At 45.1% G+C, this 18,702-nt stretch overlaps 1 protein-coding gene across 7 annotated transcripts in view; it reads left to right on the top strand.

The window, feature by feature from the left end:
- The window catches only part of UBR4 (ubiquitin protein ligase E3 component n-recognin 4), a 127,387-nt gene that overhangs the window by 45,491 nt on the left and 63,194 nt on the right, over positions 1-18,702 (top strand). For 3 of the 7 annotated variants that reach the window (XM_073233302.1, XM_073233301.1, XM_073233300.1), the window contains exons 39-60: positions 63-233; positions 1,336-1,518; positions 2,405-2,563; positions 2,884-3,036; positions 3,481-3,708; positions 4,025-4,182; positions 5,132-5,303; positions 5,573-5,774; positions 6,624-6,787; positions 7,213-7,429; positions 8,284-8,500; positions 9,230-9,262; positions 10,420-10,483; positions 10,917-11,051; positions 12,047-12,221; positions 12,896-12,979; positions 13,061-13,201; positions 14,083-14,204; positions 14,857-14,968; positions 16,734-16,864; positions 16,985-17,162; positions 17,619-17,723. In XM_073233302.1, the coding sequence (XP_073089403.1) occupies positions 63-233; positions 1,336-1,518; positions 2,405-2,563; positions 2,884-3,036; positions 3,481-3,708; positions 4,025-4,182; positions 5,132-5,303; positions 5,573-5,774; positions 6,624-6,787; positions 7,213-7,429; positions 8,284-8,500; positions 9,230-9,262; positions 10,420-10,483; positions 10,917-11,051; positions 12,047-12,221; positions 12,896-12,979; positions 13,061-13,201; positions 14,083-14,204; positions 14,857-14,968; positions 16,734-16,864; positions 16,985-17,162; positions 17,619-17,723 (3,304 nt within the window). The remainder of the gene's footprint in view (positions 1-62; positions 234-1,335; positions 1,519-2,404; positions 2,564-2,883; positions 3,037-3,480; positions 3,709-4,024; positions 4,183-5,131; positions 5,304-5,572; positions 5,775-6,623; positions 6,788-7,212; positions 7,430-8,283; positions 8,501-9,229; positions 9,263-10,419; positions 10,484-10,916; positions 11,052-12,046; positions 12,222-12,895; positions 12,980-13,060; positions 13,202-14,082; positions 14,205-14,856; positions 14,969-16,733; positions 16,865-16,984; positions 17,163-17,618; positions 17,724-18,702) is intronic. The other 4 variants (XM_073233303.1, XM_073233305.1, XM_073233304.1 and 1 more) reach the window with 4 other exon arrangements.

The raw sequence follows: 18,702 nt of genomic DNA, 5'->3' as shown, positions 1-18,702 counted from the left end.
ATGATGAGTATGACCCATTCTTTCTCTTCTTTTTTTCACTTGTGTGTTTGGATTTTTCTCAGGCCAATTTCTCCTTCGCTCCTGTTGTGTTAGACATGCTCAGTTTCCTCATGGATGCCATTCAGACCAACTTTCAGCAGGCTTCAGCTGTGGGGAGTAGCAGCCGGGCTCAGCAAGCCCTTCGTGAGCTGCATACAGTGGACAAGGTGGTTGAGATGACAGACCAGCTGATGGTGAGCACGTCAGGGTCATGATGTTAGGCAAGTGTAGGAACTAGCAGATTTGGCACTAGATGCCAAAGTGCCAGGTGCTCTGAGGAATATCCTTAGAACTGTCATGCCTTGGCTCTTCAGAACTTAGAACCTATGGTATCGTGACACCAAGTGTGAAAATCAGCATGTGAGGTATGTCTTCAAAAGGAGGGAATCCAGCCATTTGGGCCATCCTAGTGACTAAACCTCCTTTTCAGTTTATAAAAATATATGAACCCCTAGGATGTGAGGAACAAACTTTGGGGGCAATTATAATAGTAATTTTTCTGTAAGGAAACCTCATTACTTTGTCTTCTCCTTTGAGGTCCATCTGACTTGCAGAAATAGTGTTTTCTTCTTTTGCCTATATAATATATAGCCTTGTAGGCAACTTTCCTTTAGTTCTTCATAGGACATGGCTTATAAGTTATAAATCATTATCCACTTTAAAATCTGCCCAGCACTAATTTTAGGACTTCTGGTGTGATTTTCCTGGCTTCTAGCAATTGTGTAATATAGTGGAAAGTGTTGGTGCTTCTGAAAGGGAAGTGTAAAAATGAATGAGAAACATGAACAGGTTTTACAAGGTGTTTTTAAGGGTAAAATATTCACTGGGAAATGCACATACATATGCACATATATTCTTGTATTTCATTAAAAATCAGTTATAGTTTTAGAGTTGGTCATTTTTAGACTTGGAGATTTCAAACGTGAACCTGAAAAATACCGTGGTGGTGGTGAGTGATCCACAGAATTGCTGGCTTTTAATTTTGCTGGGTTAGATGAATGAAAAAAAAACTGCCATTTGTTATCAAGATCATTTAATTCTTAAAAGGGCATTTTGACATTTTTTAAAAGCCAATACTTTGTTATTTAAATTTAGCTTTATGAAACATTGTCTGCATTGTTTTTACTGCACCAACAGTAACTTTGACAAATTTACCTGTCTGTAGATTAGGGATTGAAATCCATTGCTTCTGAATGACTAAGTTGTATAGCATCTCAGTCACATGAATAGTATATGAATCTACTTGGTCTTTTTTGCTTTACTACTGCCTACTCTCTCTGCTTCCCTTTCTGCCAGGTTCCCACCTTAGGCTCCCAGGAAGGTGCCTTTGAGAACGTTCGGATGAATTACAGTGGAGACCAGGGTCAGACTATCCGACAGTTAATCAGCGCCCATGTGCTCAGGCGGGTGGCCATGTGTGTGCTTTCCTCCCCACATGGGCGCCGCCAGCATTTGGCTGTCAGCCACGAGAAAGGCAAGGTGAGTCCGTCACTTGCTTCCTACTCATTTTAGGTCAAATTTATCTTAAGTGTTAAGCAAAACAGGTAGGTGACTGTGCTCAGGTCAGCCTGCTAGGAACAAGTCTGTTGTGTTCCAAGAATGCTTTAGGGACAGAGCTCAGTGAGCTTTTCTATTCCACCGGTTACATGATTAGACTTAGAACCAGCATGGTTAGAACAACGACTGTTTCTAATTAATTCCCACTCAAAACATACCTTCAGCCCCCAAGGAAGGTGATGACTAGCAATTAGCCTAGGACAGTGTGACCCCTAGTCTTCGCTTGGTTTGGTCACTCTGGAGGGCACAAGCCAAGAGAGAAAAGTCTGCCCTGAAAGACTCAGTGCTCCTTATTTAGTTCCTTCATGGCCTCCCAGCCCTCTGAGAACCCAGGGAAGCTTCTGTGGTTTTGTAGAACCAGTAGAAGTTGGAAAGGTGGAGGGTATCCTAACACGGTTTTCTGTATTCTGACTTATCACCAGTAATGCTGTTGAAATCTCAAGTGAAAAACAAACCAAATATATGAATTATCCTTAAAACAGCTCTAAATGCTTTTTTAAAAAATGCTTTCAGAAACATTTCCACAGAAAAGTAGGAAGGACATAGGAATTGTTTAATTATTTTTATGAACTGATTATATGAAGGGAAGTTGGTTTCATTATTCATCTCTCTTGTCACCACTGGAAGGAGGAGATAGAAAGCATTCCATTATCTCTCAGCCAGGATAGAGGCTGGTAGTGGTCTAGGATTTTCTAAGAGCCTTATCTCAAAAAAAGCAGTGAGCTAGTATCCCTAAGGAAGGAGCTTTTGTTACTGCTCTGTGTCTCAGAGAGCCGGGGTTAAGAGTGTGGTTATTGCGCCTTTACAGATCACTGTTCTGCAGCTCTCTGCACTCTTGAAGCAAGCAGATTCCAGCAAAAGGAAGTTGACTCTGACCCGCCTGGCCTCTGCCCCAGTCCCCTTCACTGTGCTGAGCCTCACTGGGAACCCTTGCAAGGAGGACTACCTAGCTGTGTGTGGGCTGAAGGTGATTATCCTGGTCCAGGATTATTACAATGAGTTCCTTAAACAGGGGATCCAAGTCACCTTCTCTCCCCTGTTTGCAGCCTCACTTTCTCTTACTCAAAGCCACTGGAATGCAAGAGAACTCTTTCTTTGAATTTCTTACAGATCTTCCAGATTTCTGTTGTATTAGAAATAATTTTTGTCTGTTTTTGAAACCTGAATATGTGACTGGAGAGTCTGAATGCTCTCTGAAGGCAGGAAATACTTGAGAAGAACTGTGAAATGAGTTAGCCTACTTTCCAAATCATCTTTTAACACCGCTCTTCTTTAAACCATGTGCAGGACTGCCATGTGCTGACCTTCAGTAGCTCGGGCTCCGTTTCGGATCACTTGGTCTTGCACCCCCAGCTGGCGACAGGGAACTTCATCATCAAAGCCGTGTGGTTGCCTGGCTCCCAGACCGAGTTAGCGATTGTCACTGCAGACTTTGTCAAGGTACATTCCGTCTCTTTGACGATGTGGTCCTTGAATGGTTTTGCATCTAAACCCAGAATGTCTGATCTCCATTATGGCTCGCATCTTTCAGAAATTAGAAATAAAAAATCCTCACCTTTTTTGCCTTTTGTTAGGTTGTCGAGCAGGAGCTTTCTGTGAGTAGGCAGTATGAAATGACTGGTTCTCTCCCCACTCTACCAAGGGCATAGCTCCTATGGTATTTGTTACACAATTTGTCAATGTTTATCTCTCCCCTCTTTATTCCTTGAGGGAGAATAAGAAGATACTTATTTTTATATCCTCCTTGCCAGAGACACTTACAGGTGCTTGTTGAGTGCAGAATGAATGCCCATTTCTCACCAACTGCACCTTCTTGGATTCACCTGGATAATTTGGTGATGGGACTGAAATAGATCTCCCTTTCATCTTCCTTCCTTCCTGCAGATTTATGACCTGTCTACTGATGCCTTGAGTCCAACCTTCTACTTCCTATTGCCAAGCTCAAAGATAAGAGATGTTACCTTCCTCTTCAATGAAGAGGGAAAGAACATCATTGTTATAATGTCTTCGGCTGGGTACATCTACACTCAGCTCATGGAAGAGGCCAGCAGTGCCCAGCAGGGACCCTTCTATGTCACTAACGTACTAGAAATCAACCATGAGGACTTGAAGGTCAGAGCACATGTTGCTATTTCCCTCCATCCCAGATTTTGTTAGCTTAGCAACTCTTCTGTTGTTCTTGTTCATTTTTCTTTCTCTTCTGACTTTTTAACTAACAGCAAAAAGTCTTGTCCCTTAGGACTAAACTGATTCAACTTGAACTTCTTGTGCTCTCATTATCTTTTTAAGATTTACCTATTGGGATCTCATGCTTACAGCGTGAGAGCTCACAGTCATGATTTAAAACTAAGAACCAGCAAAAACTGGAAGCTGGTACCCAAGGCAACATGAGAAGTTAATGCAGATGTTACCGTCTTTGTCCTGACAGGACAGTAATAGCCAAGTGGCAGGTGGCGGTGTATCCGTCTACTACTCCCACGTGTTGCAGATGTTGTTCTTCAGTTATTGTCAAGGCAAATCATTCGCAGCTACCATCAGCAGGACAACTCTAGAGGTGTTGCAGCTCTTCTCCATAAACATCAAAAGGTGGGAACGAACACTTGCTGTTGGACTCCCACGATGCCCACCCTCAACAGCAGATCTGCACCCGTGCCTCAGTATTGGTGTCAGTTTTTAATCTGGTGAAACTTACTTTTCTCCAGCAATCCTCCCCCTTTCCTCGGCACCTGGGGTTGGCAGGTTGGGCCATCTGCATGGTTTGTCCCTTACCGTGGACACACCAAGCCATAAGAGGTTCGGGCCACTGTCACTCAGAAGGAAAAGCTATAGCCAAGGCAGCAAACCTGATTTTAATATGATTACTGAGTTTTGAGACAGGAACATAAGTTTTTCCTGGACAGTCATGCTGCCAAAATGCCCATTAAGTTTCCCTTGGGGTGGGGGTGGGGGTTTCAGTGAACAGAACATGGTGTCAGTAGTGGGGGCATGGTTGGGTTGGGCAAGGTAGGCACTTCATTAGGTTTTCAGGTATGATCAGGTAATAGAGTTGTAGGTGAAGTAGTGAGTCTTTTACATAAGGAGGAGGAGGAAGAGATTTAGGGTTTCTTGTCTGTCATTGAAGAGCCTGTATAGCACTTTCTTTCTGGCCTCTGTTTTGTGAATTATCTGGTTTGGGATGAACCAAATTGTATGCTGTTCATAATAACTTGATGTGCTTGCAGATTCTTAATAGTCCAGTAGGTCATCAGCCTTGGACCACTCCATGGCTTTATGCAGTTGACAACCTGTAAACACAGAGGGCCACTTAGTCCCCCAGACAGTGGACCTAGCAGGGGAGATTCTAAACCAGGACTCCTGCTGGGGCACTCATTGGGGTATTCGAGAGTAAATACATGGCTCAGAACAAAACAGACTCAGATAATTTGCGTCCCTAGCACATAACATTGCTCTGGGACTCAGGTATTTAGTGAGGATGGCCTTTGGTCCAAGAAAAGAACTGTTAGGTGGTGACTGACACCCTGTTTATGGTTTGCAGTTCCAATGGTGGCAGTAAGTCATCGCCTGCCCTTTGCCAGTGGTCTGAGGTGATGAACCACCCTGGCTTGGTGTGTTGTGTCCAGCAAACTACAGGTGTGCCTCTGGTAGTTATGGTGAAACCAGACACGTTTCTTATCCAAGAGATTAAGACTCTTCCTGCTAAAGCAAAGGTCAGTACCCAGTTCTCCTGTCACTTGGCTGTGACCCTGGTCTGTTTTTATATGTGTGTATTATGTCACTTTCCCAGGTCTTTTACTGGAGGCCTATAAAAGGGTTTTGATTTGTTTTCTCCTAGATGCCTTTTCTTTGTCACCCTTCTGCAACATCTTCTCCTCCCTGCCCCCAACCACCAGCTGACCATGAAACCTGTTACTTTTCTGCCTCGTTCTGTAGGTTCTGGTCTACAGGTATGGGAACTAATACCATTCCTTTGTCCTAGATCCAAGACATGGTTGCCATTAGGCACACAGCTTGCAATGAGCAGCAGCGGACAACAATGATCTTGCTGTGTGAGGATGGCAGCCTGCGCATTTACATGGCCAACGTGGAAAATACGTCCTACTGGCTTCAACCATCCCTGCAGCCCAGCAGTGTCATCAGCATAATGAAACCTGTCCGGAGGCGCAAAACTGCTGCTATCAGTAAGGGCTGGGGGCAGGAGCAGCAGTCCTCTAGGCAGTGACTCCAAGCAGACTTGTACATGTGAGGAAGTGGTGACTGCCACTGGCATGTTTGGGAAAGGTAGAGAGAATGGCCAGAGCACTGCCAGGTTCCCTGAGGCCACCCATGTTCACTGTGGCTTTCTGAGATACATATAGTTGGCAAGCACTCACTGGCTCTCCACTTTGGCCTACCAGTTGTCAGGGGCCCAGTAAAGAATAATCTCATCCTTGTTTAAGAGATTTTCCTCTGCACTTAGGGAGAATGGCTTGCCTGATGTGAAGGGCAAGACAGAATTGATTGAGGAGTAGAGCACTTCAGTTGGTTAATTTCCCACTGACTAGTAAAGCCCCCATTGTAGATCTCCGATAGGCGGTCTTACTCCCGACAGAGGATGCTCAGCAGAGTGCAAGCATGAGTTTAAGAGTGAGTGACTCTGGCTAAGCAAAGACCATTGCAGGGGTCATCCCATTGCCTGAAATTTGTTCTAGGATCTGTGTTTGAGATAATGATGCAGTTCATCCTTCTGTGAAGTAGTTTCTAGTGTTTATTTTAAATCGACCCACTGAGAGAGCCTTTAGTTAGTAACTACCCAACACTGACACCAGATTTCTTTGTCCTGCTAGGTCATGTTGTGGTTAGGATAATGACTATTGGACAGCTAACCACGTGTAGGTATCATACCGAAGCAAACCCTGCCACCCAGAGTTTGCCTAGAAAGGTTATAATGAGTGAGCGTGGGCTTAGTCTGGGGGCGTTCACCTGTGGAGCAAGGGTGGCAGAGACCATCCTACTGATGCGCTCTGGCAATCTGGTGCTGCTCTCCACAGCAACCCGCACGTCTAGCCAGGTGACCTTCCCCATTGACTTCTTTGAACACAACCAGCAGCTGACAGATGTGGAGTTTGGTGGTAATGACCTCTTGCAGGTCTACAATGCACAACAGATAAAGCACCGGCTGAATTCCACTGGCATGTATGTGGCCAACACCAAGGTGAGGACTGCGTCAGGCTGGGTTCAGTACCTGGGTAGGAGGACTCAGAATCAGTGTGGCTTGAGGACACATCTCTTAGAATGCAAGTATGAAGTACTCACCGTCACCAACCCTTGACTCCAGTGAAACGATCCCTGGAATAAGTGAATATTATGGCGCCCGTGCAGGAGGGCTCTTATCCCAGGGTTCCTGGCAGGGTGTACTGTGCAGAGGGCTGCAGGAGGCGGGAGCACTGGGGAGAAGGGAGCTGGAGGAGAGTCTGCACCCTGCCTCCATTTCCATTCTTGGAAGTAAGGAAGTCATTACTGGGGAGGTAAAAGGATTAGGTCTTGTCTAGGCTCACACATGAAGATGCTATCAGAGGGAGGATTACAGATTTGCACTAAGAACTTGGAGGGTTCTCTGACGAGTGCCTTTCTCCCCAGCCTGGTGGCTTCACCATTGAGATCAGTAACAACAACAGCACGATGGTAATGACAGGCATGCGGATCCAGATTGGGACTCAGGCGATTGAACGGGCTCCATCGTACATTGAGATCTTCGGCAGAACTATGCAGCTTAACCTGAGTCGCTCACGCTGGTTTGACTTCCCCTTTACCAGAGAAGAAGCCCTGCAGGCTGATAAGAAACTGAACCTCTTCAGTGAGTCACCAGCCCCTGGCAGAGACTGTATCCTCATGACTGCTTACTTGGGGGCCACATTTCTGTGGCTCTCCAGTATCTGGGGACCCTCTGCTCTCGCTATCTCTGTCATCCCTGCCATCATGCAACTCTGAGCCTCATTTGAGATATAAAGGTGGCAAGGTGGCAGGAAGGAGATGTACTTGAGAATGGAGGAGTAAAGGTAGGGTGAAACTCTGCATCAGTGTTCCCTTCTTCAGGGTCGGGTCTGCCTTGCTGATGGGGCTGCCTGCTGGTTCAGGCGGAGAGAAGGCAGGATTAGCATGTGAAATCACAAGGATTTCCTAAAGCACGGATGAGGGCCTCAGGTCACATGTCACTGGGAGGTGTTTAGCAATGCCTTGCATTGCCATACTGTTGACAGTTTTAAACCCTCAGAGTACAAACCCCCAAGCCTGACAGGCTGGCCTTTTTCTCTGCCACTTTCCAGCCACCTGTCTTGCTCTTTTCCTAGAAATACTTGCTGTTTGTAAAAGTTATGATATCTTCTGCTGTGAACAAAGGGAGTGCTTAGTGATCCCTGGGGGCAGGCATTCGGGCACAGTGCCCTGCCAATACCAGAGGATCCCTGCAGTGATGTGCAGGGACTGTTCTTTTGAGTAGTAGACTTCATACTTTTGGTCATTGGAACTTTCTGTACACATTCATCATCTATGTAAGATGAAGTACTGCTGAAGTCTCAGAGATAAAGTCCCTCAATGACTGTAAAATGGATGTGTCTTATCATTTTGCCCAGACTGGTTTGGCCTTTGCTTTGGAGATAGTGGTGGTAGCCTGTTAGTGAATGCGTTTCTTATGGGCATCTCTTACTGCAGTTGGTGCCTCAGTGGATCCAGCAGGTGTCACCATGATTGATGCTGTGAAGATTTATGGCAAGACTAAGGAGCAGTTTGGCTGGCCGGATGAGCCCCCAGAAGAATTCCCCTCTGCCTCCATCAGCAACATCTGTCCTTCAAACCTGAACCAGAGCAATGGCACTGGAGACAGCGACTCAGCTGCCCCTGCTACCACCAGTGGAACTGTCCTGGAGAGGTACCGGCACTGGCAGGCCTTGGCTTCATTTCGCATCATTTTTCATTCTCCCTGCAGAACCCCTGTCTTGGGAGAGTCATCCTCTAATAACTGCCCCAAGTCTACCCTGTGATTTTCAAGTTTTAGCACAACTCCTTGACACTCAGGGTCTCCTTAGAGTGCAGATGAAGCCTGAAAGTGTACTCAAGAGGCATCTGACTCCTGTCTGCCTGGTGCCTTCTGTGCCTTCTCTTGGTGTTCAGGGGCTGCTGACTACATGCTTCAGCCAGTGTTATAGATTAGGAACCAGTCTTGCTGAAATTATAGGGAAAAGTCTTCCCTTTCATTCTGATTTTATTAGCTCATCTTTCTCTGTAGCAGCTCCTTATGTGGTAATTACACTGCGGGCAAGAGGCTGTCTGCTACAGCTTGTAGCAGAATCCAGAGCCTCCCAAGCCTTCTTAAGCATTGCGCTTGGCTTCTCTGTGCTAGGTAGGTAGCTGCTGGTTTGCCATGGTAGATGAAGTAACTCATGATGTAAGATTTTGAGTTTCTTACATTGTAGTTGTAAGAATAGCCTGGCTTGGAACCACTGCCTCTCACCAGCAGCCTCCCCTGGACCTCTCCCTTTTCTCTCTTCCTCTTTCTTTATTCCCCCTACCCTATTCTTAAATTGTTTGCTTAAGATGTGTTTCCAGGTTCTCTGAGCTTCACATTTTTTTCCTTTTTTTTCTTTGCTTCTTCCCCAAGTTCTGAAACTGAGTCCCTAACCAAGCTGGACCGGTTAGTATGCCCTCTTTCTTTTCTCTGCACGAGTGAGTGTGTGTCAGAGAGCAGTGTAACCAGTGGTGTGGCTTCTCATTGATTCTGCTTCTGTGGAAGAGTCCCCTGCGTCTCTCTGCTCTGGTCATTGCATGGCTGCAGAGCTGTCCCACGTACAAGTGTAGTAAGCAGGGGTGGTGTGTGCTCGCTTGCTGTTGGCCGCTTCTGATTCTGTTGGCTTGCTCCTCCTTACCCCATTCCTTTTGGCTCCCTCTCCACAGTGGATGAGAAAGGGGTGGGTGGGGGCGGGGGGACAGTGGAAGGGTCTTACCATCTGAAAAGCCACTGGAGAGCTTGTTCTGTGCAACTTTGTTAGAAGCCTCAGGTCCCTCCTCCCTAGCTCTTGATTGCCCTTCTCTACCATTTGACCTTTTTCTCCACAGCTACCTTCTCTGTACTCTCCCCCCTCTGTCCAGAGCTTGAACCACCAGGATGTAATCTTTTTACTATGCCACATTAAACTCACAGGAGTAGGTCCTGGGGTGCATTTTACTTGGTGCCCTTCAATAGTTGGGTCCCCTGTTCCTTTCCTAAGAGGAAACTGGTGTTTCCCAAAGATGCTTTGCAGTACCCTTAGAATGTTCACAATTGGCATACTCCTGAAAATTCAGTTTCTTCTCTTTCCCATATTTAGGGTCTCACAGGAAGTGCCTTTGTGCATTTTCTTGGAGGTGTAAGTAAAATACAACCTTAACATCCCAGTATAAGAAGATAGCTTTAACCTTTCCCTTTGTGCCTCCCCTTGCCTGCTGATCTATGGGCACCTGCGCTTCGGGTCCCATTGCATCAAGACTATTAAGCCCATCTCAGTGATCCCTGCCACAGGCAGCAGAAGGAAGCGCACTTATCCTCTTTGAGGAAGAAAAGCCCTGTCTTTGGATTATGGATTATGAACATGGCCTCAGGTTGATCTCCAAGTAGGAGCCAGGTTTCTTCTGGCCTGTAACACAAGGAAGCGATATGCATGGTGCCTGTGGCAGGTCTTACTGGCTTTGATTTTGTATTTGGCATTCAATAGCTGTCCCCAAGGTCCTCATGACTATAGTTTGCACAGGCTAAACCCCAAGGTGGAGAGAAGGGTTGTCGCTGTGCTCAGGCCAGCTTTCCTGTCTCCCTAGGCTGGTCGTGAGTTCTTTAGAAGCCTTGGAAAGCTGCTTTGCTGTTGGCCCAATCATCGAGAAGGCAAGTTACTTTTTCAAAGCACATGGGAGATTTCTGAAGAGGCAGAAAGTCAGTGGAGCTGTCAGAGACCCTGAGGTTGCAGCTAAAGAACATTTACAGCATAATCTTGATTGGCAAAGAGGCTGCAGAGGCATCTTCGGCCTAAGGCCTATGTCCTTCTTTTGGGGGACCCATCATGAGAGTGTTTCATAGAATGGGATGAGTGCCAATTAAAAATACCCTGCTGGGGGAGTCATGAACTTGCACTCAGTTTTTGTATCTGTATTGTGGGAGGATTATAATTACTGAAATTTTTTGTGTCACTTTTTGCGGTCCCTGGAGCTTAACCTATCCCTGATGGCCTAGTTGGGAGGAAGAGGAGGGCAGAGTGTAGACGGTTCATTCTGCGTGGACTTGGCGGGGTCAGTGATGATCCTGCTGTCTTCTGCCTTAGGAGAGAAACAAGAACGCTGCACAGGAGCTGGCCACTCTGCTGCTGTCCCTGCCAGCACCCACCAGTGTCCAGCAGCAGTCCAAGAGCCTTCTGGCCAGCCTGCACACCAGCCGCTCGGCCTACCACAGCCACAAGGTAATCGTTCCTCTCTGGGATGCCTTCCGTAGAAGGGTAGGTGTGGTGCTGACAGGGAATTAAGAAAGTTGGCTTTTTGTACATGAAACAAGGGTGTAGTGAAGGAAGGTAGGGAAAGGGCAACATGGAGATTATACCCACACACAGTTGAAATTTCCTCCTGAGAAATTACTGAATATCCCTCAGAACTGAGAACAAGTTTGTTCAATGGGTCACTTGTTTGCATTTATTTTTTCTGTCACTCAGGATCAGCAAGATTTAAGAAAGAGAAGGAGGGACATTTGAGTGTGAGTGGCTTCTCTAGAAAAGAGGGCGGGAAGGTGAGGAATGTCACTGAGGAGATGGGGACCACTTGGTGTTTCCATTCCCGCAGCCGCAGCACAACCCTGAATTCGGTGTACTTGCTTGTGGTTGTCAGAGATTGAGTGGGGAAGCCTGGGGGAGGGTCTTACCTACAAATGTGAGTACCTGCCGGAGGCAGTAAGGCCAGTTTCCATCAAGGAAGAAGTTGAGATCCCTGAGAAAGAAGCCAGCCTTGGTTAGCTTTTGTGCCTCCAACCCAGAAAGTAGAAACTGAGAATTGTGAGTTTAACCTGGTGAGATTCTCAAGGAAAGGCAATTGGAAATATAATATTTGGAAATAGAATATATATATTGAAAAATATAATAATTGGAAATACAATATTTCCTATTGTAGGAAAGAGATCTGGGATGTTGTAGTTCTGGAGAATTGGGTGGTTTCTGATACTGGTTTTTTGGCTTTTGGGGTAATTTTTTGTTTGGTGGGGTTTTTTTGGTGCCTTGAATATTTTGTGTTTTAAGAAGTTTACCTGTACTGATCTGCTTTAAAGATTTGTTCCAGGTAGCTGGGGGAAATTAGCCTGCTCTCTTGAGAGAAGGTGGCCATCCTGACAGTCTGCCAGCTCTTCTCCCCACTTTGCTTTAATACCCAGCTCTTTGCTTTTGGTTCATCTTCTGTGATCCTTTCGGTACAGGATCAGGCCCTGCTGAGCAAAGCTGTGCAGTGTCTCAACACATCCAGCAAGGAAGGCAAGGATTTGGACCCTGAGGTCTTCCAGAGGCTGGTGATCACAGCTCGCTCCATTGCCATCATGCGTCCAAACAACCTGGTCCACTTTACGGAGTCAAAGCTGCCCCAGATGGAAACAGGTGAACTTGGCCTATATGGCGGTGGTCCTGAAATCTGCTTATTAAACCTTCTATACCCCCTCATTCTCTTCTTGTTCTGGCCTCTCACTGACTAGACAGAGAATTTTACTCTCTAGTCTTTATACTTCGTAGGGCTTTTGCCCTTAGGATTGTACCATTTTAAGTAACTGATACCCTTTCTGATGCTTAACCCCTTGGATTATTCTTGAATTTGTTTAGTGCTCTGGATGTCATACAATCTCTGAAGTTACTGCCTCTTAGGATATTCAGGGAAGAGTTAAGTGTGGCCCTGGTTGCTTTAAAGTAATAGGGCCATATCTTTTGCTTTTGTGCTATTCTTTTGCCAGCATTTTATTAATATATGTAGTAGCCTTTCTCTGCTCTATTCTGTTTTTCATGTTGGCTGGGTACCAAACTTTGTGCCTTGTCAAATACAGTTTATTTGATTGCTTTTAATTCTCTGTTATTTACATGTTCCCATATCCTGTCATCATCCTGTTCTTCCTTCTAATACTGTAATCCAGGAATTGTTCCAGAAAATCTCAGATGTTCCTCTAATTCTTAGAAGTTGCACATTTGGACCTGAGATCTCTGAATCTTCTGTAAAGATCCTGAATGCTCCCCCTTCTACTTAATTCTAACATACAATGTTTTCTGTGATGTTCCTTTCCCAGACTGTTTTTTTCCTAGATGTGCCTGCTGGAGTCTAGGGATAGTTGGCATATTGATTGGGGCCCCACTTGAAACTCCCTCCCCAGGCAAGCTTCCTTGACCTGAGTTAACCTTAAATTAAATTCCATCTCAGATTTGCCGTTGTTAATACTTTTCTCTCTCCTCAGAAGGAGTGGATGAGGGGAGAGAACCCCAGAAGCAGCTGGAAGGAGATTGCTGTAGTTTCATCACCCAACTGGTGAGCCACTTCTGGAAACTCCATGCATCCAAGCCCAAGAATGCCTTCTTGGCACCTGCCTGCCTGCCAGGTATCATATTAAAAGGGATACTAGAAGCCTGATTTAAGTTCTGTCTTTGAACCCTTAGCTTTCATTCTTCATTATCGATTTCCTCCAGAATTAATAGGTAGGAAATAGAAGTCTTTGAGGTCAATGCATTGTTCCCGATACAGGGATTTATCAGTGTGGAGAGATGTAGATTTTTTTGTACTGTATCTCTCCATATGGGGTTGAGTATTTCACATAAACAGGCACTTTTGTGGGTGTGTGCACACGTGCATGTGCTTGTTGGCGCACATTTCCTTAGTGGTGTTTATAATTATTTTTAAAACATCTTTGAGCTTGATCAAAGCCAGTTCGAAAGGTAAAGAACACCAGCCTTGAGAATTGCTTTATTTCCAAGCTGTTGATGTCTTTGGCCTCTAACTTCTCACACTATCCAAAGTTTAAGTGGAAAAGTAAGGATCTGAATAGCAGTCTAGCAAAGAAGAGTGACTCCTGGTGCTCATTTGTGTTTGGGGGTTGCTTGGACAGTAGGCTTCAGAGGCATGTCAGGGTCATGTGTCATGGTTATTATCACCTAAGGTTTGAGGATAGTTGGGTATGTCTGTAATCTGTTCACCTCTTCTCTGCCCTGTCTTTTTATCCATAAGGAGTAGACAACTAACTTCTGTGATATAGGATATCTGGAAAGGCTTTTGAGGACAGCTTGGGAGATCAGAACACTATTAATAAAACAAATTACAATTAATGCTGGCAGTTTACATTTTGTGTATGTGTTTTATTTGTTTTGCTGTATGTGTGCTTGTCATTGTTAGCTTGATCTTTATGTGGTAAAAAAGGATTTGTACTTTTTGTCTTAGATTCTCAAGTAGTCAGAAGTCTTTCCTCCATATTTTTCTTCTCTTTAGGCCTAACTCATATTGAAGCTACTGTCAATGCTCTGGTAGACATTATCCACGGCTACTGTACATGTGAACTGGACTGTATTAATACAGCAGCCAGAATCTACATGCAGATGCTCTTGTGTCCTGTACGTATTATTACAACCCCAGATAACCCTTTTTAGCCTGGGAATGTCTGCAAAGTTTTTTTATAAGTTTGCTAAACTAATGAAATAAAATAGATTTAAAGAAAGGTATAGTAGGAAGTAAGTTTTGAATATCAATAAAAGTTTTAAGATTTTAATCATTCCAAGGAAAGAAAGACTTGAGAAGGAAGTGGACTTGTTCAGTGCTGAATCCCCAGGGAATATACTAGTGGTTGCTACATAGTGCTAAGAATTAATTAAATGAGTACGTGAATGAACATCACCAAGATGTATTTCCAATGACTCTGTTACAGAAGCTAAGTGTTAGAAGTACTGATTTCAGCACAGATCTTAGATGAGCCTGATCATCTGATGAAAAGCCAAAACCCATTTGTAGAGAGCCAAAGTGACTTCAGGAGCAAATGACCTGCCTATCACCAGGAACTGAGCTATAAGAATGTAGTGAATGGGTCTTACATATGCAAGGTCAGGAAATGGGACTAACTGCTGAACTTGGTCAGCAGGGTTGCAGGGGAGAGTAGGTAGGTAGTTCCCATGCATGCAAGTGATTGACTAAGAAAGGCAAGTGTTTATTATAGACGGTTTCATGAATACTATAAAACCTAAGTGTGACACTTTTCCTTTTCAACCTCAGGATCCTGCTGTGAGCTTCTCTTGTAAACAAGCTCTGATTAGAGTCCTAAGGCCCAGGAACAAGAGGAGACATGTGACATTGCCCTCCTCCCCTCGAAGCAACACTCCAATGGGTAATGTGAGGTCTGGGTTAGGCATTGAGGGGCATGGGGGTGAGGTGGGAAGGGAGGTACAGCTTAAGGATGTGCTATTCATGTTAACTGAAGTCCTGGAGACTTGTTTATATATCCATTTTTTTACCCAACCTTCTCCATAAAGATTTAAGGTGATGTATAAAAATGCAAATAGAAAGTAGAATAAAAACAAAGATAATCAAGGTCATGGGAACGTAAAGAGGTTCAATAGTAAAATCAAGCCAAGGATGCGGAAAATCTGTATCAGGAGGTCTTGCATGGCTGTTCAGTGGAGATCTTTGGCTGAAGGCTTCCTAAGAGCCATAGCAAAAATAAGAATAGCTATAAAAATCACAATGACTAAAGACCAAAAAATTTCAGGAAAAATACCCTTTTCCTGGCGTAAAAGCTCTGCATTAAGGGTCCATTTTATCACCTAAGGGATAGTCACCATAGTAGACTTAACCTGGAATGCATTTGATAGCAAATTTCGCTAGAGATTTCCCTCATGATACACTTAGACTCAAGTGAAGGGCATAACATGTAACATTTTAGTAAAAGCTGTTCTACAAAGTGTCTAAATATTAGCATTGTATTGTGTAACTCTCTGGTTACGTGGCTCAAAAGTATATTTCCAATGAAAGTCACATACTAAATAAAAATTTTTATTAAGATTTTAAATTTTAAATTAAAATTTTCTATTAGCCACATATAATAAAGAACAAAAAAAATCTGAAAGTAATTTACTAGTAAATAATTTAGTCCACTATATAAAAAATACTATTTCAACATGTAGTCAGTGTAAAAAATTAATGAAATATTTTGTATTCTCAAAAAAATTTTTTGTACTGTCTTCAAAATCTAGTGTGTTGTCTACACTAATGTCCCATGTCAATTTGGACGACCCACATTTTAAGTGCTCAGTAGCCACATGTAGCTAGTGGCTACTCTATGGTACAGTGCAGGTCTAGAGGAATGTATGCAATTTCATGATCTTCAGACAGTCTTCCTTGAATATGATTTGTGATATGTAAGGTTTTGATGAGGTAAGCAGCAGTTTGTGCCTCTTCTCTAGTGAGAAGCTAGAGTGCAGATAGTTGAGTCTGGTTAAGGCCATATTCACATGCTTCCATAACCCATTGAGTGGAAGCCCATGTCTCCATCTTCTGACAATTAGGAGTCTAATGTGGACTTGACCCTTATTAGAAGGTCTCTCCTGCCTGCTTCTCACAGAAGCTGTAGTGGTGTCTTCAGCTTCCATTTGATGGTTTTACGATTTAATTCTGGTTCTTCTCAGAATGATTATGTAGTGTGAAAAATCTCATTGAGTTGTTTTGGGAAAGTAGTGAGCTGACACTCTAAGCTGCCGTGACAGATAACAGATAAACATTTCAGTTGTATTATTTTCCCCCCTCTTGCTCAAGGTCTCCTGAGAGTTGGTGGGAGCTTGTGGGGCCTACTGGTCTTAGATTTCTCTGCTGTATAGGAATTCCTGTGGAATCCAATGTTGTTTTTTTTCCTTCATCAGCTGGAGAACTCTTTTCCTAAGGGGGGCAAGCTGTCACTGCCAGCTCCATCTTCCCAGATCCTGCTAGGTCCAGGAAGCAAGGGAACAGGCCAGGCATAGTAGTACCTACAGTTTACCACTAAAGCACAGGATGCTAGCTGTAGCTCACCTTGGGTTTGTATTGCTTCATGACTTACCACACCACATGCCAATGGAGGAAAGAAGCACCTTCATGTGACTGGGGTTTCTTTCACTTAGGAGACAAGGATGATGATGATGATGATGACGCAGATGAGAAAATGCAGTCGTCAGGGATCCCAAATGGTGGTCATATCCGTCAGGAAAGCCAGGAACAGAGTGAGGTGGACCATGGAGATTTTGAGATGGTGGTGAGTCTCTGGCAGCAGGAGAGGGGAGGAGGAGCCCCAGAACTCTCCTCTAGGTCTTATTCAGTGTACTTCATAAGATACCACTTGGCACGGGACACTGACAGAGCTTTCTCTCTGCAGTCTGAGTCGATGGTCCTGGAGACAGCTGAAAATGTCAACAATGGCAACCCCTCTCCCCTGGAAGCCCTGCTGGCAGGTGCAGAGGGCTTTCCCCCCATGCTGGACATCCCGCCTGATGCAGATGACGAGACCATGGTTGAACTAGCCATTGCCCTGAGCCTGCAGCAAGACCAACAAGGTAGAAGGCAGTGCCAGGAGCAAAGCAGCCCATTAGCCTTGCAAAAGAAAGAGGGTTTGGCAGTTACTGATATCCAACTGATCAAGCTTATCCCCAGATTTGGGGAGAGGTTGATCTGGGTGAGTGCTGTTCAGAGATACAGGTGGAGAGTGAGAGAGTGTGGGATTTCAGCCTGGGAGCCTGTCTCATAGGTTCAGTTAGTTTGGTCTCCTGGATTATTTCCTCTTGAATCTGTTAGATTCCTCCAGCTAGTGTCGTGCCTGAGCTGCAGGAAGCCTTCCACCATGTCTTGTCTTCCATGTGACCAGACTTGGTGGGTGGACAGCAGTGGCTGTTGATTAGCTTCTAGGCCAGAGGAGGTCATGTGCTGGTGAGCTCAGAGTCTTGGGCAGCAGGTGGCAGTGCGCTGCGGGCGGGTGTGGTGGGCATGGGGCTCACTCTCCACTTGTTTCCCAGGCAGCAGCAGCAGTGCACTGGGCCTGCAGAGCCTGGGACTGTCCGGCCAGGCACCCAGCTCTTCCTCTCTGGATGCAGGGACCCTCTCTGACACCACAGCATCAGGTAACTGTCCACAGCAGGGAGCTCGGCACGGGGCCAGGACCCGCAGCCTCGTTCTCAGTGCTGTGGGAGTGTCATGGGCAGCTGCTTTTGACAGGCCATTCCGGACTTCCTGCTTCTGCCTGTGCTTGAGGAACACCGGGTTGGAAGGCAGTGATGCGCTAGGCAAAGGTGCTCGTGGCTCCGCTTCCTTTCAGTTTGCATGCTGCCTGGCTTCAGCTGATTCCCCCAGGAAGGCTGAGAGAGCAGTTTGCAGGTTGAACAGCTTTAGGGCTTAAGTTACAGTTTTTAGGGTTCTTCACCAGCATTTTCAACTTTAGACAATATTAAAAGGGAGACGAGAAATAGAACTCATACCCTTTAACTTTTTTCTCTTCATTTGCAAATAAAAGTGAAGCTGCAAGAAGCTGATTTCTGCTTCAGGTCAGTGTGGCAAACATCAGGGATCTGTGAGCTTGGGAGGTAGGGATTTTGTGGACAATGAAAATGTATGAGAGCTCTTCAGACCTCGTTTTGTTCTTACTTTCGGCCTCTTTCCTAATCTGATAAAAAAAAATTTCCTGAGTAGAGAGTTGAACCAAATAGAGAAGGATGGAGCACCTGAATAATTAATTCATTGGAAAATTAACCCTGGGTAGCTTAAGGGTTGATTTATTATTTCTCAGACTGATGCTTCCCTGTATTTTTTCCTTCTCTTTCTTAAGTTTGTTGTTCTTCTCTACCTGCCTCTCCCCGCCCCTCCACCCCCATCCTTGGTAGTGTTACCCTGGATAGATAAGAAAGGGAGAAATTGGCTGTCCCCTCTTACCTGCTTCCATGGCTTGTTGCTTTTCTCAGTCCCTTTCGTTGCCTTCATTGCAGGCTTGGGGGGTGCTGTCGTGCTGTGCCAGATGTTTCCCCACTGTGCTCACTGGCTGTCTTGGCTGTCCTCCCCATGTATCTCATCCAGCATTTTCCTCCTGTCTCAGCTCAGCCCTGATCC

Source organism: Manis javanica, chromosome 4, assembly GCF_040802235.1.
Source record: "Manis javanica isolate MJ-LG chromosome 4, MJ_LKY, whole genome shotgun sequence".
NCBI classification, from domain to species: Eukaryota; Metazoa; Chordata; class Mammalia; order Pholidota; family Manidae; genus Manis; species Manis javanica.
The sequence above is the reverse complement of the archived record's forward strand: the minus strand, read 5'-3'. Positions and strand labels throughout refer to the sequence as shown.